Below are 27,279 nucleotides of genomic sequence, written 5' to 3' on the forward strand. Positions count from 1 at the left end.
TGGGTGTGTGTGTCGTGTATTGCATTATGGGTGCGGCATGCCCGCGCACGACCCCCCTGCGCTCCTCCCGCTTATGGCACGCGAGCCAAAAAAGGTTCGCCATCACTGGGATAGGGTGTAAGGCAAGGCAAGGCAAGGCAAGGCAAGGCAAGGCAAGACAGGAGAATAAGATGAGCTGATAGGATATGATAAGGTGAGATAAGATGGGAAGATAAAAAAATCTTTGTTGTTACTTTTTTCGGTGAACGCACCGGCACGCATTAAAAAATGAAATTCTGATGCTTTCTCGCAAAGAATATTTGTGTGTGAATCAGTTGGGATTCCCTTCCCTACCGGATTGCAAATGTGAGTGCGTGCATGCGCGTGCCACCTTCTGTGCGTGCATGCGCGCATGCGCAGAAGGTCGCACATTACCTTGAGGTGGGTTGGCGGAGCTACCCACAGCCACTGCTACCGGTTCGTGCCATAGATTCGCCACCACTGATCTAGTGGTCATAATGCAGTACTATAGGCTACTTCGGCTGCCTGCCGGCTGCCTGCCATTTGGCAGTTCGAATCCCACCAGGCTCAAGGTTGTGACTCAGCCTTCCATCCTTCCCAGGTGGGTAAAAATGAGGAACCAGATTATTTGGGGGCAATAGGCTGACTCTGTAAATTGCTTAGAGAGGGCTGTAAAAGCACTCTGAAGCGGTATAGAAGTCTAAGTGCTATTGCTACACACACACACAAACACTAATCCCAGACCATTTAGAATACACAGCAGGGAAAAAAAGAGTCTTGAGAATTAGCAAAGTTGATACTATATGGCAGTGATGGCGAACCTTTTTTGGCTCGCGTGCCACAAGTGGGGGGAGCGCAGAGGGGTCGAGTGCGGGTGTGCCGCACCCATAATGCAATGCGCGACTTCCTCAGTGCGCATGCGTGCACAACGCACGAAACCCCCCCCCCCCCCATTTTTACATGTTTTTTTCGCCCTCCCCAGGCTCCAGAGGCTTTATAGGAGCCTGGGGAGGGCGAAAAGAGCCTCCCCCGACCCCCCGGAGGCCCTCCGGAGGCTTCAGGGACTGTCCGGAGGCTTCCCTGAAGCCTTTGGAGCGCTTAAAACCACCCTCCGAGCAACCCGGGAGTCACTTCCGGTTTGCTCGGAGGGTGGTTTTAAGCGTTCCGAAGGCTTCAGGGACGGTCCCTGAAGCCTCCGGGGGGGAGGGGGAGGCTCTTTTCGTCCTCCCCAGGCTCCTATAAAGCCTCTGGAGCCTGGGGAAGGCGAAAAATAGCTTTTAAAAAGGTGAACTCAGCTGACAGGGCAGCACCTCGCGTGCCCTGACAAATGGCTCGTGCCATAGGTTCGCCATCACGGCTATATGATATAAAGCTATTACCGGATGCCTGCTTTCTTTTCTTCTTTGTTTTGGTGGGATCCTATTGGGGCTTAGTCAGAGAGAAGTCTTACCTTTTCTTTCTTTCTTTCTTTCTTTCTTCCTTTCTTTCTTTCTCTCTCTTTCTTTCTCTCTTTCTCTCTCTCTTTCTCTTTCTTTCTTTCTTTCTCTTTTTTTCTTTCTTTTTCTTTCTCTTTCTCTCTTTCTTTCTTTCTCTTTCTTTCTTTCTTTCTCATTCTTTCTTTCTCTCACTCTCTTTCTCTTTCTTTTATTTTCTTTCTCTTTCTTTCTTTCTCTTTCTTTCTTTCTCTCTCTTTCTTTCTTTCTCTCTCTCTCTCACTTTCTCTCTTTCTGTCTCTTTCTTTCTTTCTCTCGTCTTCCTTCCTTCCTTCCTTCCTTCCTTCCTTCCTTCCTTCCTTCTTCTACATGGTTTTTCTCTGCAGTGAACACAGCCGGCATTGGTTCTTCAGAGGGCGCCTCCTAGTGGACGGGAAAGAAAGGGAGGAATCGCTCTTCGAGTCCATCATGAAAACTCAAGAACGCAGTAATCCCAACAACGTCATCAAATTCTGCGACAACAGCAGGTGGGGGTATTCCCCATTCTCTCTCTGTGTGTGTCTCTCCCCGACCCCTCCCCCTGAAAAATGGAATTGCTAGATTGGCAAGACAGACAGTCCTTGACTTATGACCATTCATTTAATGACCATTTGGAGTTACTGGAAAAAGTGACTTATGACCATCCCAGCATCCTTATGGTCAACATTCGGGTGCTTGGCCCAGGCAGGGATTTACAACAGCTGGGGTGTCCCCGGGAGTGATGTGAACACCAATTGCAACCTTTTCCGGGGATTTCTAACCAGCAAAGCCAATGGGGAAAGCCAGATTCGCTTAATAGTAGCGTGATTCACTTAACGACCGCTGCAGAAAAAAACAGGTTGCAAAAATCAGGTGCAATTCACTTAACATTGCTTAGCGGCATTGCTTAGTGACAGATGTTCCCCTTCCCAATCGCGCTCGTAAGTCAAGGATTAGTTATAGCTGTAGTGGCCCGCCAGCAGATTCGGACAGTGAGGAGGTTAGGGAAGAACATGGGCCAGTCCTGGAGTCTGGGGAAGGCTCTGATGAGGGCTCTGCGTCGGAGGCAGAGAGTGGGCCACAGCTGTATGCCAGTTATGTCAGAGTTTTGGAAGCATGACTAGTATTATGTGATCAACCCAGGCGCAATAACACATCACACAGAGCCTTACAACAATTAACAGTGGTTTATCTACAAATATATACAGGCAGACATTTATCTCCTGTATACAAATATATACAGGAGATAAATTCCCTTACCATTCATTACAGACACAAGGAGAGAACTGAATACACGCTGAGAGAAACACCCTCTTAATTGCCACCTATATATAGACTCCTCTTAAAACAGTAAATGACTTGTGTGGACCCCACCAGAGTCTTAAAGAGGCAATACCATAGCTGCAATGAATCAGCCTCATTGCATCAGCCTTGCTGATTACAGTTTACAATCTATCATCAGCTGGCAGCTATTACCGTATTTTTCAGAGCATAAGACGCACCGGAGTATAAGACGGTTTTGAAGAGTATAAGAGGTTTTGAAGAGGCAATTTTTTTAAAAAAGATTTTTACTCTGCAATCCTCTCAAAAACGGTCTGTTTTTCGCAAAAACGGGTCCGTTCCCCCCCCCCAACGTAATAAATAGCCCTTAGGAGGCTTGTAGAGTGTTCCGGGGGTGGGGGAGGGCAAAAACGAGCAAAAAACGGCCTGTTTTTTGCAAAAACGGCCTGTTTTTTGCAAAAACGGGCCCATTTTTTGTCAAAAAAGGGCATTAGGAAGCTTTTAGAGTGCTCCTGGGGGCGGGGGGGAGGCAAAATTGAGCACAAAACAGACCTTTTTTTGCTCATTTCTGCCCTCCCTAGCCCCCGGGAGCTCTCTGAAAGCCTCCTACAAGCTATGCAAGGCCATTTTGGTGAAGGGGACGGGGTTTTGGGTGGCAAAAAATGCTGTATTCAGTGTATAAGACGCACCCAGATTTTCAGCCTTTTTTTTTTTTTGAGGGAAAAAGTTGTGTCTTATACTCTGAAAAATATGGTAAATCCTCAGTACCTTGACAAGTTATCAGCTGCCTGCAGAGGCAGACATCAGTAAGGGAGACAAACAGCTAGAGCCTGTTCCCAGTATGCGCATGTACAGAGTTGTCAGACAAGAAGGGAACAGCTAAAGAACAGGGGTCGACTTGGGAGTAAGGCCACAATGGCCCCTCCCAGAGGAAATAAAAGAGGAGCGAAAGGGGAGTGGAATTTGCAGGAGACAATGAGTTCGCTTCATTGGTTCGTGACTCTCGGAGACTCCTTGCAAAGTTTTGCAGATATCGGCCTGGCAGCTCTCCAAGCCAGAGAAGGTCTGTGACTGTAAGACTTTGCTGGATGTGAAGGAGCAGAATTCATTGAAAATTAATAAAAGGTTTTTGTTTTTTTTGTCGGGACAAGGGGTTTACTTCCTGCTCTTGGGAAGTCTCCGTCAGAGCAATAGCAGCCACGGAGAAAGAGAAGTGGAATCCGTTCCACTCAGCTGGATTTTCTCAGATGTTTTGGGAGACCACAGATCCCAGGATTCCCAATTGGCACAGCTGAAGAGCAAGGAATTCTGGGTACTGTAGTTCCAATGGACCAGGATGAGATAGACTTCCATTTTTGATGCATTCCTAAAGCTTTTGTGTCGTTCCCCCTTCCAGTGCCATCCAAGGCAGAGAAGTCCTCTCTCTCTGGCCCAGCGACCCATCGAAGGCCAGCTCCTTTGAGAAGCGGACTTCCACCCGGCATGTCATCTTCACCGCGGAAACCCACAACTTTCCCACGGGTGAGTTAATTAGCCGAAGAGGGACCCATGGCCGAGAGCTTGCAGGGGTGGGCACCCATTTCCTGGTGGGCCTCAGAGGCTCCTGGACCGACCGAATGAAGTGGTAGCGATTTGCCAGTCTCTGGTTGTTTGGGGACGACAGTTGCCATCGCCCGCAGCTTTCATCATCCTCAGACAGATTGACAGTGGGAGCTGCAATCAACGTTGACACCAGCATCCATGGGCCTATCTATTTCAGGATACGGCTGAGAATCAGCCTACGAAATAGACACAAAAGCCTTCTAGTCTATCATTAGTTAGACATCAGGTTAACATCACTCTGCAGCAACCTTCCTGCCAGCATGGAAACATGGAAATCTCTCTCCTCCTCCTCCTCCTCCTCCTCCTCCTCCTCCTCCTCCTCCTCCTCCTCCTCCTCCTCCTCCTCTTCCTCTTCCCCTCTCTCTTCCTCCCTTTCTCTCTCTCCCCCCCTTCTTTCTCTCTCTCCCTCCTTCTCTTCCTTTCTCTCTCTTCCTCCCTCTCTCCCCTCTTTTCCTTCCTCTACCTCTCTCTCTCTCTCTTCCTCCTCTCTTTCTCCCTTTCTCTCTCTCTCTCTCCCTCTCTTCCTTCCTCTACCTCTCTCTCTCTTCCTCCTCCTCTCTCTCTCTCCCTTTCTCTCTCTCTCATGCACCCTTTCTCTCTCTCCCTGCTTCTCTTCCTTTATCTCTCTCCCTCTCTCTTCCTCCTCCTCCTCTCTCTCTTCCCTCTCTCTCTCTCTCACCCCTACACTTCCTTTCTCTCTCTCCCTCCCTCCCTCTCCCTTCCTCCTCTCTCTTTCTTCCTCCTCTCTCTTTCTTCCTCTCCCCCCTCTCTCTTCCTCCTTCTCTCTCTCTCCCTCTTTCTCTCTCTCTCACCCCTACACTTCCTTTCTCTCTCTCCCTCCCTCCCTCTCCCTTCCTCCTCTCTCTTTCTTCCTCCTCTCTCTTTCTTCCTCTCCCCCCTCTCTCTTCCTCCTTCTCTCTCTCTCCCTCTTTCTCTCTCTTTCTCCCTTTCTCTCTCTCTCCCCCTCCCTTTCTCTCCCTGCTTCTCTTCCTTTATCTCTCTCCCTCTCTTCCTCCTCCTCTCATTCTTTCCTTTCTCTCTCTTCCCTTTCTCTCCCTCCTTCTCTTCCTTTCCCTCTCTCTCTCCCTCCCTCCCTTCCTCCCCCTCCCTTTCTCTTCCTCCCTTTCTCTTCCTCCTCCTGTCTCTCTTTCTTCCTCTCCCCCTCTTTCTTCCTCCTCTCTCTCTTTCCCCCTTTCTCTCCCTCTCTCTCAGTTCCTTCCTTTCTATCTCTCCCCCCACTCTTTCTCCCTTTCTCTCTCCCTCCCTCCCTTTCTCTCTCTCCCCCTCTTCCCCCTCTCTCACTTCCTCCCTTTCTGTCTCTCTTCCCTCTCTCTTTCTCCCTTCCTCACCATCTCTGTCCCTTCCTCCTTTTCTCTCCCTCTGCTCCACTCTCTTTCTCCTTTCTCTCTCTCTGTCTCTCTTCCTCCCTTTATCTCTCTCTCCCTTTTTCCCTCTCTCTTCTTCCCTTTCTCTCGCTCTACCTCTCTGTCTCTCTTCCACCCGTTCTCTCCCTCTGCCTCCTCTCTCTTCCTCCCTTTCTCTCTCTCTCTCTTCCTCCCCCCCTCTCTGCCTTTGCCTCTCTCTCTGTCTCTCCAAATGGAGGTTTCAGAAAATAAATCCAACCTCCGATATATATATATACAAAGTATGTGCTTTGCCCCTGAATCTCCTACCTAAAACCTAGGAAGAATTGGGTACGTTTAGGTTAATCAAGAGAAGGACTAGGAGTGACCTTATAGCAGTCTTCCGCTACAGTATCTAAGGGGCTGCCACAAAGAAGAGGGAGTCAAGCTGTTCTCCAAAGCACCAGAAATAAGAAACAATGGATGAAAACTAATCAAGGAGGGAAGCAACCTAAAATTAAGGAGAATTTTTCTGGACAGTAAGAACAATTTGCTAGTGGAACAGCTTGCCTTCTGAGGCTGTGGGGGTTTTTAAGAAGAAATTGGATAACCATTTGTCTGAATTGGTATGGGTCTTCCTGCTTGAGGAGAGGGTTGGACTAGAAGGCCTCCCAGGTCCCTTCCGACTCTTTTTATTCACATGGTCACTGATTATTATGCAGCTTAGCCGGGGCCTTCTTTGCTGATAACCATGGTTGGTTGAAGAGAGGAACCAAGGGTGACTAGGAGGCAGAAAAATGTAAAGTAGGTTTTAAAAGTTGCATTCCTGACTTTTGCCCCACTGGGGCAAATGATCTGTAAATCATTTCCAACTTCAGTGCAAGCCGCAGATACATGCCTGGGAGGGAGCGGAATCTGAAGCTGTATAAGCTCTTGTGACTTACGACTAAAATATTATTACCTGAGGCAAGCGAGAGTTTTAAAAATGTATTTATTGCTAAATACTTATATGCTGCCCATCTCGCCTAGAACTTCATCAGCATTCGCAGATCGTGTTACCCCATGCAATCACTTGATTTAGGCTTTCGTAATCCTCCACGTACAACCGGCCGCTTACGACCAGGGGGGTGTCGTTCTTCGTATCTTTTAGCCTCCAATCCCCTAATCATCCTGGTTGCTCTCCTCTGCTCTTTTTCGAGAGCAGGGATGGCTAACCATTTGGCCCTTGCGTGCCGAAATTGTGTGCGCGCATGCCCTTACGCGCAATGCTGCCCACCCCTGCGCATTTGCGTGAGGGGGGGGGGGTTGCCCTTCCCAGGCTCCGGAGGCTTTCCTTCAGGGGGGAGCGAAAACGGCCTCCCCTTAGCTCTGGAGGCTGGAAACAAGCCCGTTTCCGGACTTCCAAAACTTTCCAGAGAACCATTTTTTGCCCTCCCCAGGCTCCGGAGTCTTTCCTTGAGGGGAGTGAAAATGGCCTCCCCCTAGCTCTGGAGGGTGGAAACAGGCCCGTTTCCAGACTTCCAGAACTTTCCAGAGAACTATTTTTTGCCCTCCCCATGCTTCGGAAGCTTTCCTTGAGGGGGGTGAAAACGGCCTCCCCCTAGCTCTGGAGGCTGGAAACAGGCCCGTTTCGGGACTTCCAGAACTTTCCAGAGAACCATTTTTGCCCTTCCCAGGCTCCGGAGGCTTTCCTTGAGGGTGGCGAAAACGGCCTCCCCTTAGCTCTGGAGGCTGGAAACAGGCCGGTTTCCAGACTTCCAGTACTCCTGGGAGAACCATTTTTTGCACTCCTCAGGCTCCGGAGACTTTCCTCAAGCCTTGGGGGGGGGGGCGTAAAAATGGCTTCCCTGGTTCCAGAGGCCCTCCGGTGGCCGGAAACAGGCCCGTTTCTAGACTTCTAGAACTTCCAGAAGTCCCATTTTTTGCCCTCCCCAAGCTCCGGAGTCTTTCCTCGCGCCTTCAGGAGGGCGGAAATGGCCTCCCCTGGGTTGCGGAGGCTCTCCCTGAAGCCTCCTGACACAAAAAAGGGAGCGCAGGGGGAACACAGCTCCCCCCCCCCGCGCTCTCTCCCAGGCATGTGCGTGCATCTCCCGCGTATGCGGGGAAAAACAGCTGGCTGGCGGGAGGCGCATGTGAAGAGCTGAGAGGGCTTGCGTGCCATAGGCTTCACCATCCCGGTTCTAGAGTCTCAACATCTTTTTTATAGTGTGGTGACCAAAACTGGATGCCGTACTTTGGATGCGGAATTGGCCCACTGGGTATTTGGATCTGGGCCGCGGGGCCACCATGGAAACAGTAAAGGGATGCCTCGGCCAGCAGAAATGGAGGTTGAGGATGTCTATAGTAGCCCAAGCGCCTCAGCGCTCTGCCAGCAAAAACGGGCTCCCGGGCTCCTTTTTCGCTGGCAGAGTGTTGCAAGAAGCCATTACAGCCGAAAATGGAGCTTGGGGGACTGTTTTCGCTGGCACCGCTCTCGGGCCACTACAGACGCCCCTGACACGAGTGACGTCGAGCTGCCCTCGCAGGTGGTGACATTCAAAAATTTTCCCTACTGGTTCTGTGGGCATGGCGTGACGGTCATGTGACCGGGTGGGCGTGGCTGCACAAATGACTCACACAATGTAAAAGCAGCTGCACACAAAATGACCCCTGCAACAAGCAGGAACCTCACAATCAGGCAGAGGTGATTGTCACACAGCTGATTTTTTACACCTTTTTTTAGTATTTTTTACTACCGGTTGGGGGGAACTGGCCCAAATCGGTAGTATTTCACCCCTGGTCCACCTCCAGCCTGGCCCCCTCAATGTCAAACACAACCATTTGCAATGGCAGTGCACGCATGCGTACTTACCGCCTGTGATGGTCTGCGCCACCTCCGTGACGCTCCAGCTGCTCGGCGGAGTTTCGCGCAGGTGCCCTACGCTCTGTGTGTGGAAGCACCAAAGAGCTCAAATATCGGTAAGGAGTGCAGGCGGGCAGGTGGGCCCTCCGGAGCACCGTACCGGAACGGTACCCGGTGCTCCTGGCAGTCACCACTGAACACAACCCTGATGCGGCCCTCAATGAAGTTGAGTTTGACACCCTCCCCTGGCTTAGCTACTCGACCATTCATTCAAGTAGATAATCAAGCATTGTTGTCTAATCGTTGCAATTTCTCGCCCCTTCTAGGAGTTGCCCCATTCAGCGGTGCCACCACTGGGACAGGCGGGAGAATCCGGGACGTGCAATGCACAGGTCGCGGGGCTCACGTAATCGCTGGAACTGCCGGATACAGCTTTGGCAATTTGCACATTCCAGGTTAGCGTTCCAAAGGTGGTTCCACCCCCACCCACCCACCCCGCCCCCAAGGAAATAAACTTGCTTTGTTTATCGTTGGAGATATTTCGCTTCTCATCCGAGAAGCTTCTTCTGTTCTGATTGAATGGCGGGGAATGGCAGGCTTGAGATGCCTCGCAGTCATCTGGTCGTTAGCCCTCTCTCTGAGAGCTGTCGAGGCCACTTGGAGGTCACTTAAGGACTCCCAGAAAGAGTGCTAACGACCAGGTTACTGCAGAGAATTAAAAAAAAAAGATGCAAAATGATTATTTGGATTAATGTTCAGAATCTCCGAGGAACCATATTACTTCGCATTCTTCTTTATAGGATACTCGTTGCCTTGGGAAGATACGTCTTTCGTATACCCTGATAATTTTGCTCGACCTGTGGAAGTGGCCATTGGTGCCAGCGATGGCGCATCGGACTACGGCAACAAATTTGGAGAACCTGTGCTGGCAGGTGAGCTTGCTGGTGGTATGCTCTTGAGATCCAGTCGGTGGTGTGCTTGAAGTTCTGATTTGTTTCGTGAAAAGACGCTGACTCCAGAAGCATGGGAAGGGGCTTAGGAACTATAAAACAATTGTTATCAACTTTAGCAGCTTGAAGATATATGGACTTTAATTCTCAGAATTCCCCAGCCAGCCATGCTGGCTGAAGAATTCTGGGAGTTGAAGTCCACATATCTTGAAACCACCAAGGTTGGGCTGACTAGGGAATGACACATCTTGAGGTACCAAGCTGGGGGTTGCTGGGATTTCTGGGAGTTGAAGGCCACCCATCTTCAAGCCGCCAAGGTTGAGCTGGCTGAGGATTTCTGGGAATTGAAATCCAGGCATCTTCAAGCCACCAACACGGAAGTGGAGGAATATGCAAGATTCCGTGGGGAACGGCCATTGTTTCAATTCAACTGTCTTCCTTGGCCCAGGGTTCGCACGGTCTTTTGGGATGCGCTTGGGGGACGGCGAGCGGCACGAATGGATCAAGCCCATCATGTTCAGTGGAGGCATCGGAGCCATTGAAGACATACACGTCCGCAAGGAAACTCCCATGCCCGGTAAGGATTCTTTGGGATTGTAGCGTCATTTCGTGACCGTTCAAACCGTCACACTTTCAGAGTTACGACATTCTCACTCACAGTGAGAACGGCACTGAAAAAAAGGTGACATGATTGTTTTTCACACAAGACCATTTCAGCATCCTCATGGTCATTTGATCAACATTCAAACCTTTGACAACCGATTCCTATTTATGACGGTTGGGGTATCCCAAGGTCACGGGATCAATTTTTGCAAATTTCTGACCAGTATAGTCAACCGTGTAGCCGGAGTCGCTTAACAGCGGTGTTACTAGCTTAACAGCCGCAGGAGTTCATTTAGCAACGGTGGCAAGGAATGGGGCAAAGCTCACTTGACAGATGTCTCACTTAGCGACGTCAACATTGGGCTCAGTTGTAACGCTACCTGTATTCCAGCCAACGGCAGCCAAAAACTGAATTCACTCTCCGTGTCCGAAATTTCACTGTGTGGTTTTTGTCTCTTCCCCCCCCCCCCCGCCAGGGATGGATGTGGTGAAGGTGGGAGGTCCCGTCTACCGAATTGGGGTCGGAGGAGGAGCTGCGTCTTCCATTCAGGTAAACTGAGGAACTTTTCTTCTTGTGATGACTTGGGGGCAAGGCACAGAGATAACACGGGCAGCTGACGGTTCAACCTGCCCCTTTATGGCTCCAAATTTCCCCAAATGCTCCCACATTTCTGGCAAGTCCCAGAACCAGACACACACACACACACAAACACGCCAGAGGTGGTATTCAGCCCGCTGAGATCATGCGATGTCTCACTTAATGACCGAAGGGGAATGGATACCCTAAGCCCGCTGCGGTCACATCGTGAACTCGCTAAACGACGGCAGGGATTCCCCGCTGAAGGGGAAGTGACTTTATAAGCACTGAATGATTATGGGGATTCGCTTAACGACTGAAGGGGACGTGATTTCAAGGGGGGGTCACATGATATCTGGCTTCATAGCTGCAGTGGTTAACTTAACCTCTGAAGGGGAAGTGATGTTATAAGCCTATTGAGATCACATGACCTCTCAATAACCATGGTGATTGGCTTAATGCAGGGGTGTCCAAACTTGAGAACTTTAAGACTTGTGGATTTCAACTCCTAGAATTCCCCAGCCAGCATGGCTGGCTGGGGAATTCTAGGAGTTGAAGTCCACAAGTCTTAAAGTTCCCAAGTTTGGACACCCCTGGCTTAATGGCTAAAGGGAAAGCGATGTCATAAGCCTTGCATATGTTGCACGTCTCGCTTATTGACTGCAGTGATTGGCTCAACATCTGAAGGGGAAGCCCCCTCCTCAGCCTGATGTGGTCCTGTGATGTCTTAGCAACCTTGATCATTTGTTTAACAACCAAAGAGGAAGTGGTGTCATTAAGCCTGTTGCAGTCACACGATTTCCCGCTTAGTGACTGCAGCCCTTAGCAAGAGAATTGCTAGGCCAGACTGTCATCGCTAAGTGAGGACTAAATGTTTAATGGAGATTCTCAGTCATCCCTGGTCACGGTTGTCCCAAAGGTGCTTTTTTTCCCAAGAGGCAACTGAACTTTCTGTTTTTTCTTTGAAGCTGTTTTGCTTCTCATCCGAGAAGCTTCTTCAACTCTATTGGGGTAATGATTTAATAGCTGAACAGCTGCTGTAATACTGAAATGATGCAAGGATGAGGATTAAGTCAGTAGGGTTATTTGACTGTTACCACTTTAAGAGGCTGTATTATAAGAGAGGCCCTGTGAGGGCGTGTCTCTGCTCTGTGTGTGCTTCCGTGCTGTAATTTGCTGACTGCTGTTTGAGGTCTGACTAAAGAACCTATGTGTATCAGAGGTGGGTTCCTCCCGGTACGCCAAGTAGAGGTAGTGAAAATCTGGCGTACAGGATAGGACCGGATTCATCAGAAGCTTTTTTTAAAAAAAGTTTTTTTTCCCCTGCCGGTTCAGGTAAGGGGAAAAAAGTTTTAAAAAGTAAGAGAGGGAGAGGGAGAGGGAGGGAGGGAGGGATCAAGGGAGAAAGAAAAAGAAAAAACAAAACGAGGAAACTCACTTTTCAGCCGGGAGATTCAGCAAAGGAGAAAAACAAATGCTGTTGCTTTAAATCGGAACTGAGCATGCCTGGCTGTGGAATTCTGGGAGTTGAAGTCCACAAGTCTTAAAGCTGCAAACTTTGGAGTCCTGCTTTAAATTGAAAAGCTGCTGGGAAGGAAGTTTGCAAAGTTCATTCAGCAGTTATTTGCAGAGGTTGCTTCCCACAGAAGGAAGGGAGAAAGAAAGAAGGAAGGAAAGAAAGAAAGAATACCAGCACAGCAATTTGGGGCTAGAAGGCTACTCAGAGGTCATCTAGTCCAACCCCCTGCTGCAGCAGGAAAAACCTTACATTGTCTGGATTATTTTCGTGAGGAAAATTGCCAGAAAGGAGAAGGAGTTTACTGGGACAAGGCTGCCATGCAGAGGAAGGCAGAGATAGTCCTTGACTTATGACTACAATTGAGCCCAGAATTTTGGTTGCTAAGCAAGAGCATTGTTAAGTGAGCTTCACCACATTTTACCCAATCCATGACATATCCTGGTGGGTGACATCAAGTTGGCCACCCCCACCCAGTCACATGACCGCCAAGCCATGCCCACAGAATAGGTAGTAAAAAAGTTTTGAAACCCACCCTTGGTGTGTTATGTATATAGTCTTTGTAGAAAAAAAACCCACTATTTAAATACAAAGCTCTACTTACTGTATTTGCTCCTGCGTTGTCTCACATAGTCAGACTGTGCGCACTGCCAAGCTCTGACTGGCTAGTATAAATCTTTCCATTCCCCACCATCCTGTCGGAGCTGAAGAAGCTTCTTGGATAAAAAGAAGAGAAAGCAAAGAAAACCCAGATAGTTCGGTAGCCTCTTGAATAAAACACCTTGTGGAAAAGTGAGGACGACCTCTACTCTCCCCGTTGCGGCCCGGGCTCCCACCTGTCAACCTCTCCTCTGCCCATTTAGGTGCAAGGCGACAATGCCAGTGAGCTCGATTTTGGAGCCGTGCAACGCGGTGACGCCGAAATGGAACAGAAAATGAACCGAGTGCTTCGGGGCTGCGTCGAAAGCGGAGAGAAAAACCCCATCTGCAGTTTGCATGACCAGGGTGCTGGAGGCAATGGTGAGCATGGGAGGGAAGAGGATTTTGCGGTGTTCCAGCTATTGCGAGCCGTGGGTTCACTTAATGAATGTAGCACTTGCTTTACGACTGCCGCCAAAAATATCATGTCTTAGGCTTGATTATGGACATAACTCGAGGACTACCTGTAAGGACCAAACCGCAGAAGTATTTACTTACTTACTGATTTAGAAATTTATTTATTTAAAATTTTATTTATTTAGAAATGTATTTATTTAGAAATTTATTTATTTGTTCAGAAGTGTATTTATTTAGAAATGTGTTTATTTAAAAACCTATTTATTGATTTGGAAATGTATTGATTTAGAAATGTGTTTATGTATTCATTTAGAAATGTATTTATTTAGAAATGTGTTTATTTAAAAATCTATTTATTAATTTAAAAATCTATTTATTAATTTAAAAATCTATTTATTAATTTAAACATCTATTTGTTGATTTAGAAATTTATTTATTTATTTAGAAATTTATTTAGAAATTTAGGAATTTATTTATTTATTTAGAAATTTATTTATTTAGGAATTTATTTAGAAATTTAGGAATTTATTTATTTAGGAATTTATTTACGGTATTTATTTAGAAATTTGTTTATTTCAAAAATTTATCTATTTGTTCAGAAATGTATTTATTTAGAAATTTGTTTATTTAAAAATCTATTGATTTAAAAATTTATTTGTTGATTTAGAAATGTATATATTCAGAAACTTGTTTACGGGATTTATATAGAAAGTTGTTTATTTAGACATTTATTTATTTAGAAATTTATTTATTTAGGAATTTATTTACGGTATTTATTTAGAAATTTGTTTATTTAAAAAAATTATTTATTTGTTCAGAAATGTATTTATTTAGAAATTTGTTTATTTAAAAATCTATTTATTGATTTAGAAATGTTACTTATTTAGTTAGAAATGTATTTATTCAGAAATTTATTTACGGTATTTATTTAGAAATGTATTTATTTAGAAATGTATTTAGTTAGAAATTTGTTTAGTTAGAAATTTGTTTAGTTAGAAATTTGTTTATTTAAAAATTTATTTCTTGATTTAGAAATGTATTTATTGATTTTGAAATTATTTACGGTATTTATTTAGAAATTTGTTTATTTAGAAACATTTATTTGTTCAGAAATGTATTTATTTAGAAATTTGTTTATTTAAAAAACTATTTATTTTTTTAGAAATTTGTTTATTTAAAAATCTATTTATTGATTTAGAAATGTTATTTATTTATTTAGAAATGTTATTTATTTATTTAGAAATGTATTTATTCAGAAATTTATTTACGGTATTTATTTAGAAATGTATTTATTTAGAAATTTGTTTATTTAGAAATTTGTTTAGTTAGAAATTTGTTTAGTTAGAAATTTGTTTATTTAAAAATCTATTTCTTGATTTAGAAATGTATTTATTGATTTAGAAATTTATTTACGGTATTTATTTAGAAATTTGTTTATTTAGAAAAAATATTTATTTGTTCAGAAATGTATTTATTTAGAAATTTGTTTATTTAAATATCTATTTATTGATTTAGAAATGTATTTATTTAGAAATGTATTTGTTCAGAAATGTATCTATTTATTTAGACGTGTTTATTTAAAAATCTATTTATTTGTTTATTTAAGAAATTTATTTGCCGCCCATCTCCCGTCCAATGACTCTGGGTAGCTAATAACATAAAAAGCATTAGAATCCTCAAAGTATAACAGTTATTAAACTAAGCAGCAGTGTTAATTAATGCAAATAGTAACGGTAGTTTTGCATGCTGCCTGTGTCCCGCGGACGAGACTTTGCTTGTTTGCGCGGCCCAGTTTCAGGCATGCCGCAACCTGGTGCCCGTCCACCGACTGGGGATTGGGGACCCCTGTTCTAAATAACTTTCTCTCTCTTTTTTAAAGGGAATGTCTTGAAGGAGTTGAGCGAGCCAGCAGGAGCTACTATTTATGCGAGCCGTTTCCAGGTGTGTCTTTGCTTAAGCCTTGCAATGGTTGAACTACCCCAGGGGTCAGCAACCCACGGCTCTGAGCCGCATGTGGCTCTTTCATACCTCTGCTGCGGCTCCCTGTCACCAAAACATGCATCACAACTGCCAATGTGAAACACTCCCCGGCATACGATTTATTGAGCTTTTTGACCCGGAAAAGAAACAGAAACTTTGACTCAGTCGCGGTTGTAAGTAGAAGGCTACCTGCATTTAACCAACAGAGCATCGGTGCTGTTCATGGCGCCTTCTTTCTCTCTGTAGATTCTGCGGAGTTTAGGCTGGTTGCGCTCTCTCTCTCTCTCTCTCTCCCTCTCTCTCTCTCTCTCTCTCTCTCTCAATCTCTTGTTCGTTCGTTTCCTAGCTGGGAGACCCCACGTTGAGTGTTTTGGAAATCTGGGGGGCCGAGTATCAAGAATCGAATGCGCTCCTGCTTCAGCCACGCCAAGCTGATTTTCTTCGACGCCTGGCTACCCGTGAGAGATGCGCCGTTGACTTCGTTGGCAAAATCACGCGCGAGGGGAAGGTAAGAGAGAAATTGGGCGCTGGCGGTAGAGGAACATCAATCTATTGGGTTGGGCGCAAATGAAGAAAATCCTTCTGCAGGAAACGAGAGAGTAGACCAGAAGATAGTGTTGCCACTGTCAATATTTGGGTGGCACCTCTCTGATAGGATCTTTCTAAGCCTCATGCCCACGTTAGTTCGACTCCAGTTGGGACCAGAACTTTTTATTGATAAGTGAGGTGGCAGTTAAAGGAGTCACGTTTGATTTTAGGAACTTCTTGTCACGGTTGTTAAGTGGATCACGTGGTTGTTAAACAGATCAGGCTTCCCCATTGACTTTGTTAAAAGCTGGCTGGGATGGTGGCAAAAGGCGATCATGTGACCTCGGAGTATTACAACCATTTTAAATACTTTTCTTAGTTTAGTTTAGTTTAGTTTATTGCTTTACTTTACTTTTACTTCATTATATTATTTTATTATATATTTTATTTTATATTTTAGTTTAGTTTATGATTTATTTTATTTTATAGTTTATTATTTTAGTTTAGTTTAGTTTATTGCTTTACTTTACTTTTGTTTTATTATTTTATTTTATTATTTTATTATATATTTTATATTATATTTTATACTTTAGTTTATGATTTATTTTAGTTTAGTTTATTATTTTATTTTATTATATTTTAGTTTAGTTTAATTTATTGCTTTACTTTACTTACTTTATTATTTTATTTTATGATTTTATTATACATTTTATTTTATGATTTTATTATATATTTTATTTTATGATTTTATTATATATTTTATTTTATATTTTAATATTTTAGTTTAGTTTATAATTTATTTTATTTTATCCTTTATTATATATTTTATTTTATGATTTATACTTTATGATTTACTTTATTTTATGATTTTATTTTATTATATTTTAGTTTAGTTTAATTTATTGCTTTACTTTACTTTTACTTTATTATTTTATTTTATGATTTTATTATATATTTTATTTTATATTTTAGTTTAGTTTATAATTTATTTTATTTTGTCGTTTATTATATATTTTATTTTATAATTTATACTTTATGATTTACTTTATTTTATAATTTATAATTTGATTTTATTATAGTTTAGTTTAGTTTAATTTATTGCTTTACTTTACTTTTACTTTATTATTTTATTGTATACTTTATTTTTTAGTTTAGTTTAGTTTATGATTCATTTTATTTTATCGTTTATTATATATTTTATTTTATGTTTTAGTTTAGTTTATGATTTATTTTATTTTATCGTTTATTATTTTACTATTTTAGTTTATATTTATTTTATGTTATGATTTTATTTAATTTTATATTTAATTTCATTTAATTTCATTTCCTATAGCCACCCATTTCATCAAATGATTCTGGGTGGCTCATAGTTCAAGAACATGCACAGGTAGTCCTGGAATTCTGAAAATACAGAATTGACCAGATGGTGAGGTAAAAATCAAAGTGAATACGAAGGAATAAAAGGGCAGAAAGCAAAAAGCTGAAATAATTTGAGAGAAAGTCCTTTGGACGGTTCAGTTCACCATTATGCATGTAGTAGGCTGGTTCTTGGCCTAGATCAGGCCTCTCCAAACTTGGCAACTTGTGGACTTTAACTCCTAGAATTCCCCAGCCAGCTGGCTGGGGAATTCTGGGAGTTGAAGTCCATAAGACTTAAAGCTGCCAAGCGTGGAGACCTCTGGCTTAGCTTATAGTGGGATCCCAGCTATGATAAATCCTACACCAGTGATGGCGAACCTTTTTTGGCTCGGGTGCTACAACTGGGGGGAGCGCAGGGGGGTCGTGTGCAGGCATGCCACACCCATAATGCAATGCGCAACCCCACAGTGCGCATGCGCGCACAACAGGCACGACCCCCCCATTTTTACATGCTTTTTTCACCCTCCCCAGGCTCCAGAGGCTTTATAGGAGCCTGGGGGAGGGCGAAAAGAGCCTCCCCCCCCCCCAGGCCCTCCGGAGGCTTCAGGGACCGTCCGGAGGCTTCCCTGAAGCCTTCGGAACGCTTAAAAACACCCTCCGAGCAAACCGGAAGTGACTTCGGAGAGCTCAAAACGACCCTCTGAGCAAACCAGAAGTCAATTCCGGTTTGCTCGGAGGGTCGTTTTAAATGCTCCGAAGGAGTCAGGGAAGCCTCCGGACGGTCCCTGAAGCCTCCAGAGGGCCTCTGGGGGGCGGGGGAGGCTCTTTTCGCCCTCCCCAGGCTCCTATAAAGCCTCTGGAGCCTGGTGGGGGCGAAAAAATGGCTTTTAAAAATGGTGATCTCAGCTGGCCAGCGCGCGCATGTGCGCTGGCCAGCTGACAGGGCAGCGCCTCGCGTGCCCTGACAAATGGCTCCGTGTGCCACCTGTGGCACGCGTGCCATAGGTTCGCCATCACTGTCCTACACTATATTCAGGGTCCAAAGAGAATCAAACCACAGATGGATTGTTCAATAAATCCTAGAGTTGGCCTAGTGCTGTGAATGCAAACCTATGGCATGTGCCCAAAATGGCACACGAAGCTATGTCACATTCTTGCCTGCATGCACGATGATCGATTGTCCTTCGCTCGTACGGCAGTGCCGAAAACCAGTGTGCACAAGCTGATTGTTGTGTGTGCATGCATGCTAGAACTCGGAAGTTTGGCTTTTCCGGAGCGCGATCCTTTCACGTGGGCAGCGGTGGAAAAAACCGGCCTGCGCATGCACGCCGGCCAGCTGATCGTCGGGCACGCAAGGGCGCTAGAACCCAGAAGTTTGGCTTTTCCAGAGTGCGGCCGCAACTAGCGCCCTCGCACACGTGCAAACCTTTTCGGCACTTGATGCTGAAATTGTTCACCATTACTGGCTTAGTGTGTGAATCTGCTTTGAAGTTGCCTCTTCTTCTTCTTCTTCTTGACAGATTGTGTTGGTAGATGACACAAAGTCCCCGGCTAGTACAACAGAGGTCTTCGAAAGTGTTACAGGAGAATGGGACACCCCTGTGAATTTAAAGCTGGAATGGGTACTTGGCAAGATGCCACGCAAGGTACGGAAGGGCACAAATGAGTCTCCCAGCACAGAAACCAACATAAAACCGACTAACATTCAACCAGGGATGCTGAAGACAGATTAGCTCAATCCACTTTGAGGGATGTGACCAAGGTTCAGAGTGCCTTAAATTTTGTAGAGGATTCATACAGTAAATAGTAACAGAGTTGGAAGAGACCTTGGAGGTCATCTAGTCCAACCCCCCTGCTCATGCAGGAGACCTGTACTAGGGATTCAAACCGCCGAAATGCTGACTTTTCTGATCGCCCTCGACTTACGTAGGACCTCAGTTGAGCTCCAAATTTCTGTAGCTAAGCGAGACAGTTTTTATTTCAATTTCAATTTCAATTTATTTGTGCTTCTAGACCGCCCCCTCTCCCAGAAGGGACTCGGGGCGGTGTACAGTCCCTAGAGAATATCACAAAAATACAATAAAAAATTAAATATGTACAGTTTGGAGGAGGTTAAAACGCAATTAAAAGAACTGTACAAAGCTAAATAAATATAATTTTTTTAAAATCCCTAAAACAGACACAACAGATTAAAAAACCCTAAGATAACCAGATAATAATACATTTGCCAGGAGGGACAGTTGTAATTATGCCAGGCCTGCTAATCGGAACAGGTGAGTCTTCAATTTTTGCCGGAAGGAGCGGAGGTCAGAAGTGGTTCTAATGTCGGGGGGGAGGTCATTCCAGAGGGTTGGGCCCATCACAGAGAAGGCCCTACTCCTTGGTGTCGCCCGTTGGCATTGCCTAGTGGACGGCACCAGGAGAAGTCCCTCCCTGTGTGAGCGAATTGGCCGCAGGGATGTATGTGGGAGGATGCGATCCCGCAAGTAACTAGGTCTTTAAGTGAGCTTTGCCCCGTTTTAAGACCTTTCTTGCCACTGTTGTTAAGTGAATCTCTGCAGTTGTTAAGTAACACAGCTGCTAAGTGAATCTGGCTTCCCCATTGATTTTGCTTGCCAGAAAGTCGCAAAAGGTGGCACGGGACGCCGTGACCGTCATAAACTATGAATCGGTTGCCAATTTTAATTACATGACCGTGGGGAACGCTGCAGTGGTCGTAAGTGTGAAAAATGGTCGTATGCCACTTTTTCCCCTTGCCGTTGTAACTTCAAATGGGCCCCAAGCAAATAGTATGGAACACAGGACCGGAATTGAGCTCAAAAATTTCTGTGGTAAGCCATACCGTGGCAAAGTGAGTTTTTGCCATTTGCCATTTTGCGACCTTTCTCGCCACTGTGGTTAAGTGAATCTCGGCAGTTGTTAAGGGAGTAACACGGTTGTTAAGTGAATCTGGCTTCCCCATTGATTTTGCTCGTTAAAAAGTCAAAAAAAAAAGATGATCGCATGACCCAAGGACGATGCATCCGTCATAAATATGAATCGGCTGCCAAGCGGCTGGCATTCCACTGAGGACCTGTATGCTGCAGGAGTCGAAAAGAGGGCCATGGGGATGCTGCAACGGTCATAAGTGTGAAAAATGGCCGTAAATCACTCTTTTTACTGCTATTGTAACTTTATATGATCACCAAGGAAATTGTATGGCATATAGGTAGTTGAACATTACCTGTATGTCATAATAAATACCAGATTGTATACCCCAGGGGTGTCCAAACTTGAGAACTTTAAGACTTGTGGACTTCAACTCCCAGAATTCCCCAGCCAGTATGGCTGGCTGGGGAATTCTGGGAGTTGAAGTCCACAAGTCTTAAAGTTCCCAAGTTTGGACACCCCTGGTATACCCACTCTGCTTGGACAAGCCAACTATCTATTTGTCTAGGACAGGGGTCGGCAACCTTAAATACTCAAAGAGCCACAAAGGTCCTAACCGGAAGCTCCCCGTTCAGTTCTAGAGCCAACCGGAAGTCCAGTTCCCCCACCATAGAGTCAATGTTCCCTCTAATTTTTTTTTGATGTGAGCAGAAAAGTATAGTGTTTGAGCGGCACATTTTCATGCCTGAGCACCCGAATTTTTTTCACAGATGTCACCTAAGACAACAACGAAATCAGTATGATTTGAAACTCAAAGTTATGTTTCTTCAAGGTACCCGCTTAATTCAAAGTGTTATATAATATCAGTATCACTTAACAACGCTCCTGCTTAGCAACCAAAATGTTGGCTCAGAAACTCTGGCATTTGAAGCACGCAACTCTTAAAGCTGTCAAGTTACAAGACCCTTGCACCCCTAACCCTTTAGGGAAAAAAACCCCCAGGGGTCTTCAAACCTTACAGCTTTAAGATTTGTGGACTTCAACTCCCAGAATTTCTCCTCCAGTCCTGTTGGCTCAGGAACTCTGGAATTTGAAGCATGGAAGTCTTAAAGCTGTCAAGTTACAAGACCCTTCCACCCCTAGAAAAAAAATGCAGAGCTCTTCAAACCTGACAGCTTTAACACTTGTGGACTTCAACTCCCAGAATTCCTCCTCCAGTCATGTTGCAGCGACGTCATCTGCGTGGATCTGCTCCATCTCTGCTTTCTTCATTGTGGGCAGGGCTGCTGCTGAAGTTGCCGACGAGTTGCCAGCAGAATAACTGCTGCTACCTCCTCCTCCTCCAACAGCACCACCAGATTTGCTCCTGAGCTCAGCGCTGGGTAACCCGTGCCCGCTCCTCCTCCTCCGTGCTTTTGAAGAACCATGAGGCTTTTTTTCCCCCTGCTCCCTCCCCGCCTTCCTACTGTCTCCCGCAGCCTCATGGCTCTTCAAAAGCACGGAGGAGGAGGAGGAGGGGGCAGGCAGGGGTAACCCAGCGCTGAGCTCAGGTGCTCCGAGCAGAGGGGAGGCGCCGCTGCCACGCGCGGAGATGCCGGCTGGAGCTTTGCCGGCTTCATCTCAGCCGCAGCGCCGGGCGGCAAATCCGGCAGTGCTGCCTGTTAGAGGAGGAGGAGGAGGTGGTGGCAGCAGTTCTTCCGGTGGCGGTGGGGGCTTTGGGGCTTCACAACTAGCCTCAGTCGCCCCGTGCTCCTCAAAGCAAGTCTGGGGAAGTCCTTTGCAGGCGGCCCGTTCTAGCTGCCTGCAAAGGACCTCCCCAGCTTCCAAAGCCTGTGGCAATAGAAATCACTGCGTGGCAGTTGAAAAATGCTGCGCAGTGTTTTCTTGCCACCTGCGCGCTAGCGCAGCCGCGCACCTTAGAGGGAACGTAGCATAGAGTCTCTTCCTAGCGCGGCATCCCTTTTCCTCTACCTGTCCTAACCGAAAGCCCTATCAATTGTGGAGCAGACCTGCCACAGGGAGCCGCAGCAGAGGGATGAGAGACCCACATGCGGCTCCAGAGCCTCAGGTTGCCGACCCCTGGCCTAGGAAGAAGGATTGTGGTTTGACTGATCCAATCCCAGGTCTTCTTTACTTACGTCCACTATTTGGATAAGAATTTTTTTGTCGCTAGGCAAGGCACTTTGGTGAATTCCACCTGATTGTTATTTTTTTGGGCCATGGTTGTTAAATGAACCACTGCAGGTCTTACATAAATCCCATGGAGTTTTCTTCTTCCCTTTCCTTCCTTGCCCTGGTTTCCCATTACTTTTTTTAAATTTCCCTTTGTATTTTATACTAGCCGATAACCCACTGTTGCCCGGGTATTTTATTTATAAGGGGGGGGGGGAAATGCCCAGACCGAACATAATTTCTAACGTTGGATTTTCCCCTTTACCAGAGGGAGCCCCCTTGTGGAGTACTGTGAAGCCGTTACCATGGCAACTCTGCTGCACTGTACAGTAGAAGCCATTTTAGAGCAGTACAGTAAAAGCCATTTTAAGGCACAACAGGCTGCATCTTAACAGAACACACAACCCGAAGGGTTTTAAGGCCGTCTTACCCCCATAGTTTTTTTCTCCGGAGGGTAAGTCAGCTGTGTACCACGTTTGGTTGAAATTGCTCGAGGCGTTCCAGTGTTAGGCTAAACTTAAAAGAAAAAAAAAAGAACAGAGAGGAATATTCCAGTGATGTTAATAAGATTATGCATCCCGTGTTTTTCTTCTCGCCGCCTAGGAATTTGTTTTGAACCATGTAAAGCGAGTCCTTCGCCCTCTAGATCTTCCTAAGGCCCTGAGCGTGGTGGATGCCCTTCAACTCGTCCTGAAGCTCCCATCAGTGGCTAGTAAACGTTACCTAACAAATAAGGTCAGTTTCGGGATCACGTCGGCCTTTCTTGGGTTGCTATCAGTGGTGAAATTCAAACATTTTCCTTACCGGTTCTGTGGGCGTGGCTTAGTGGTCATGTGACCGGGTGGGCGTGGCTGCACAACTGACACACACACACACACACACACACACACAGTGTAAAAGCAGCTGGATTTTACACAAAATGTCCCCCCTGCGACCAGCAGGAACCTTGCAGGGTGGCAGCGAGCTCAAAAATGAACGATCACACTTGACACAAAAAGAACACAAAAGCTGCACAACTGACTCACACACGACGTAAAAGTTTAAAAAAAAAGTTCCCACGATCGCGTGACACAGCTGATCGTCGCACAGCTGATCGTTGGAACTTTTTTTTTTTTTACTTTTTAAAGCATTTTTTTTTTTTACTACCGGTTCGGGCGAACGGTAGCGTTTTTTACTACCCGAACCAGTAGCATTTCACCCCCCCCCCCCCCAGTTGGGATGACTCTATAGACCCATCGGTGTAGTGTTTAAGAGCTCTGCCATTTTTTGAGATGTGTTTCCAACTTCCCAAGGTAGCCTATATATCAGTGATGGCGAACCTATGGCATGCGTGCCACAGGTGGCATGCGGAGCCATTTGTCAGGGCACACGAGGCGCATGCGCGCGCTGGCCAGCTGAGTTCACCCTTTTTTAAAGCCATTTTTTTGCCCTCCCCAGGCTCCAGAGGCTTTATAGGAGCCTGGGGAGGGCGAAAAGAGCCCCCCCACCCCCCCACCCCCGAGGCCCTCCGGAGGCTTCATGAGTTTCCCTGAAGCCTCCGGAGCGCAAAAAACCAGCCCTACGGGCAAACCAGAAGTTCGGGAACGGACTTCCGGTTTGCTCGGAGGTTCGGAGGTTCGTTTTGACTGCTCCGGAGGCTTCAGGGAAGCGTCCTGAAGGTCCCTGAAGCCTTCCGAGCGCTCAAAACGACCTTCTGAGCAAACCGGAAGTCCGGTTTGGAGGCCTTCCGGGGGGGGAGAGGCTGTTTTCACCCTCCCCAGGCTCCTATAAAGCCTCTGGAGCCTGGGGAGGGCGAAAAAAGCATGCAAAAAATGGGGGGGGGTCGCACCTGTAGTGTGCACATGCACACTGGTGGGTGTTGCGCATTGCATTATGGGTGCGGCACGCCGGCACACCCACCCTGAGCTTCCCCCACTTATGGCACACGAGCCAAAAAAGGTTCGCCATCGCTGCTATATAGCCTTGGGATTTCCTTGTGGTCTCCACTCCACAGACTTCCACCTCTATATCTGCTTAAGGTTTTTTTTTTTTGAACCAACCAGGAACTTGCTATGACATCTAGATGCAGAAAAGATTTATATATCAATTTGTTTTCCTACTGATTTGTTCCCATTTTTCTTTCTTTCTTTTTTGTTTCCGGTTTTCCTTGCATAGGTTGATCGTTCGGTGACGGGGCTGGTGGCCCAGCAACAGTGCGTCGGTCCCCTCCACACACCCCTGGCGGATGTGGCCGTGGTGGCCCTTTCCCCCTTTGAAACAGTGGGAGGAGCCACTGCTCTTGGGGAACAGCCAATCAAAGGGCTGATAAACCCTGCAGCCGGAGCCCGATTGGCCGTGGGAGAAGCCCTCACCAATCTGGTCTTTGCTCGGGTCACCGATCTGAAGGTAAGCCCCACCTTCTTCTGTCTTGGCAAATCTGTGCCTCCCTCCCCCCTCTCGTGTTCTACTTTGTCAGGAACTCAGGGAGGGACCGAGGGAGGAAGTGACATCACACACAGCATGACATCATCTTAACACAACATACAATGATGTCATTGTGACTTGTTCCAGAGGTCTGCAGCTCCGCTAAGGTCAAATGGCTTAAGATAGCCAGGGGAAAAAAAACAACTTAAATTGAAAGAACTCGAAAACCCAGAACCAATCAATTTAGAATAAGAGAGTTGGAAGGGACCTTGGAGGTCTTCTAGTCCGACCCCCTGCTTAGGCAGGAAACCCTACATCACTTCAGACAAATGGGTATCCAACATCCAATTTCTTTATTGGGATCCACCAAAATTTCACAGCAGAATAGGAAAGCTTTTTCTGTTCTCCAGAAATCTTCCTCAAGATTAGAAGACCCAGCTAAATACTTCAGCGCTGATATGTGCATTGGGCAGGCATGTCCAAAGTGCGGCCCGGGGGCCAAATGCGGCCCTTTTTCAAATTGCAAGCGGCCCGCAGCCTCTTCTCCCCACCGAGTTATTTGTTTAGTCTTTCATAAAATACCGTAATTTTCGGAGTATAAAGATGCATCTTTTTCCCCTCAAAAAAGAGGCTAAAAATCTGGGTGCATCTTATACACTGAATACAGCATTTTTTGCCTCCCAAAACTCTGCCCCCTTCACCAAAATGGCTGTGCATAGCCTTTAGGAGGTTTTCAGAGTGCTCCTGAGGGCTGTGGAGGGCATAAATGAGCAAAAAACGGCCCGTTTTTTGCTCAACTTCCCCCCCCACCAGCCCTCAGGAGCACTCTAGAAGCCTCTTAAGGGCTATTCATGCCCTTTAAGAAAAAGGCCAGTTTTCACGAAAAATGGGCCGTTTTGGGGAGAGTGCAAAAACTTTTTTTTTAATTTGCCTCTTCAAAATCTTGGTGTGTCTTATATTCCGAAAAATACGGTAGTTAATTCGCATTTAATGTTAAGGGTTCAAAGAATGTCAGGCTGAATGATCGGCCCCACACATTTTCACCTCACCAAATCTGGCCCTCCTTGCAAAAAGTTTGGACACCCCTGGCATTGGGGATTAAAAATGAAGACCGAAACAATTAGTTTATGTTGGATGCTCCAGTTATGAGGAAAAATAACCGAGATTTCTGGAACAAAAGAAAAAGACTCCCTGTCCGGCAGCCAGCCCACCATAGAGAGCACTCCTAGAGCGGCCGATGCTGAAAGACTCGGCCCCGAGTTTTGAAGTTGTGCGGAGCGGAGCGGGGCGGCGGTGGCGGCGGCGGCGGGCAGCAGCAGCCAGCGGCGGTGGCCTGGGAGAGCCTGGCAAGGGCTTGGTGAAGCTGCGAGCGGAACAGGCGCTCGCGCAACCCCCTTCTCCAGCCGGGCAGAGCTCCATGCACTGACCTAGGGGGTATCCCGAATGTGCAAAGCCGCAGGAGCTGGGGAGCGGGCAGAGCGCCACATGGCTTGGCACCTTAGGGATTACCTCCTAGGTCAGTGAATGGCGCTCTTCCCGGCTGGAGAGGGGATTTGCCGGGCGGGAGCTCGTGAGCATGGTTAGCTCATGGCTGCTTTGCCCCTGAGGCTGTGCCCGGCACTTCGGGAGCCAGTTCACAAGGGAGCAGCCGCCCGGCAGCCCCAAAACAATAAGCCCTCCCTGATAATAAACCCAAGGGCATATTTCGTGGGGCAAAAGAAAATAAGCCCCTGGCGTATTTTCGGGGAAACACGGTAGAATTAAGTTTTCCCAGTTTGCAATAAGGAGGAAACACTCTGATAAAAGACAGGCAGGCTCGTTTACCATAACACGGAGGGGTGAAACATACCTTACATCCACAAAAGATAGCTAATATTCAGAAGTGGCTTATTATAACCTATTTCGATAAAAGGAATTTTTATCCGTTCTGGTTTAGTTTAGTGGAGCAAAGTATGCTCCGATTAAGGTGTACGACAGCATCTCCTGGCTGGTGAGTCAAATCAAATAAGTAAAATAAATCAAACAAATATATTTTCATTTGTTTTGTATTTTCTCTTTTTTTTTCCTGAATGCCACGTTCTTTGCAGCTGTTCCCTTGGTTTGCAAATTTTCTTTTCCTTTGTGAGCCTTGGTTTAATCTCTGCAACGGAGTCACTGGTAGAACTAAGCATTTGCTTGGCTCCATGCAGAATATGAAGTACAAATATATTTTCGCTTGTTCAGTATTTTCTCTTCTCTTTTGTCTACATGCTGTGTTTCTCCTGTCTGTCCTCTTCGTTTGCAAATGCTCCTTTCCTTTGTGAGCCTCGGGTTAATCTCTGCGTCGGATCAAATCCATTGAGAAATGAGAGAAGGAGGGTCAGATAAACAGAGTTGGAAGAAACCTTCTAGGTCACCTAGTCCAACCCTCCCCCCCATCCAAGCAGGAGACCCTACACCATTTCTGACCCATGGCAGTCCAGTCTCTTCTTGAAAGCCTCCAGGGATGAAGCTCCCACAACTTCTGAAGGCAACTTCTGTTCCATCGGTTGTCCCCACTGTCAGAAAATTTCTCCTTATTTCTAGGTTGTTCAGTTTCCATCCATTATTCCTTGTCTGGTCTTCAGGTGCTTTGGAAAATAGCTTGACCCCTTCCTGTTTGTGGCACTCACTCAAATATTGAAACACTGCTATCGTGTCTCCCTTAGTCCTTCTCTTCACTAGGCTAGCCATGCCCAGTTCCTGTAACCATTCTTCATATGTTTTAAT

The 27,279-nt window shown here is 46.1% G+C and overlaps 1 protein-coding gene across 2 annotated transcripts in view; it reads left to right on the forward strand.

The window, feature by feature from the left end:
• The window catches only part of PFAS (phosphoribosylformylglycinamidine synthase), an 83,314-nt gene that overhangs the window by 15,701 nt on the left and 40,334 nt on the right, over window positions 1–27,279 (forward strand). For both annotated transcript variants that reach the window (XM_081969332.1, XM_081969331.1), the window contains 12 exons: window positions 1,820–1,960; window positions 4,129–4,253; window positions 8,846–8,974; window positions 9,320–9,451; window positions 9,918–10,046; window positions 10,549–10,622; window positions 13,029–13,185; window positions 15,101–15,162; window positions 15,548–15,709; window positions 18,609–18,734; window positions 22,732–22,863; window positions 24,283–24,513. In XM_081969332.1, the coding sequence (XP_081825458.1) occupies window positions 1,820–1,960; window positions 4,129–4,253; window positions 8,846–8,974; window positions 9,320–9,451; window positions 9,918–10,046; window positions 10,549–10,622; window positions 13,029–13,185; window positions 15,101–15,162; window positions 15,548–15,709; window positions 18,609–18,734; window positions 22,732–22,863; window positions 24,283–24,513 (1,600 nt within the window). The remainder of the gene's footprint in view (window positions 1–1,819; window positions 1,961–4,128; window positions 4,254–8,845; window positions 8,975–9,319; window positions 9,452–9,917; window positions 10,047–10,548; window positions 10,623–13,028; window positions 13,186–15,100; window positions 15,163–15,547; window positions 15,710–18,608; window positions 18,735–22,731; window positions 22,864–24,282; window positions 24,514–27,279) is intronic.

Source organism: Natrix helvetica, assembly GCF_964273705.1.
Source record: "Natrix helvetica genome assembly, chromosome: W".
Taxonomy (NCBI): Eukaryota; Metazoa; Chordata; class Lepidosauria; order Squamata; family Natricidae; genus Natrix; species Natrix helvetica.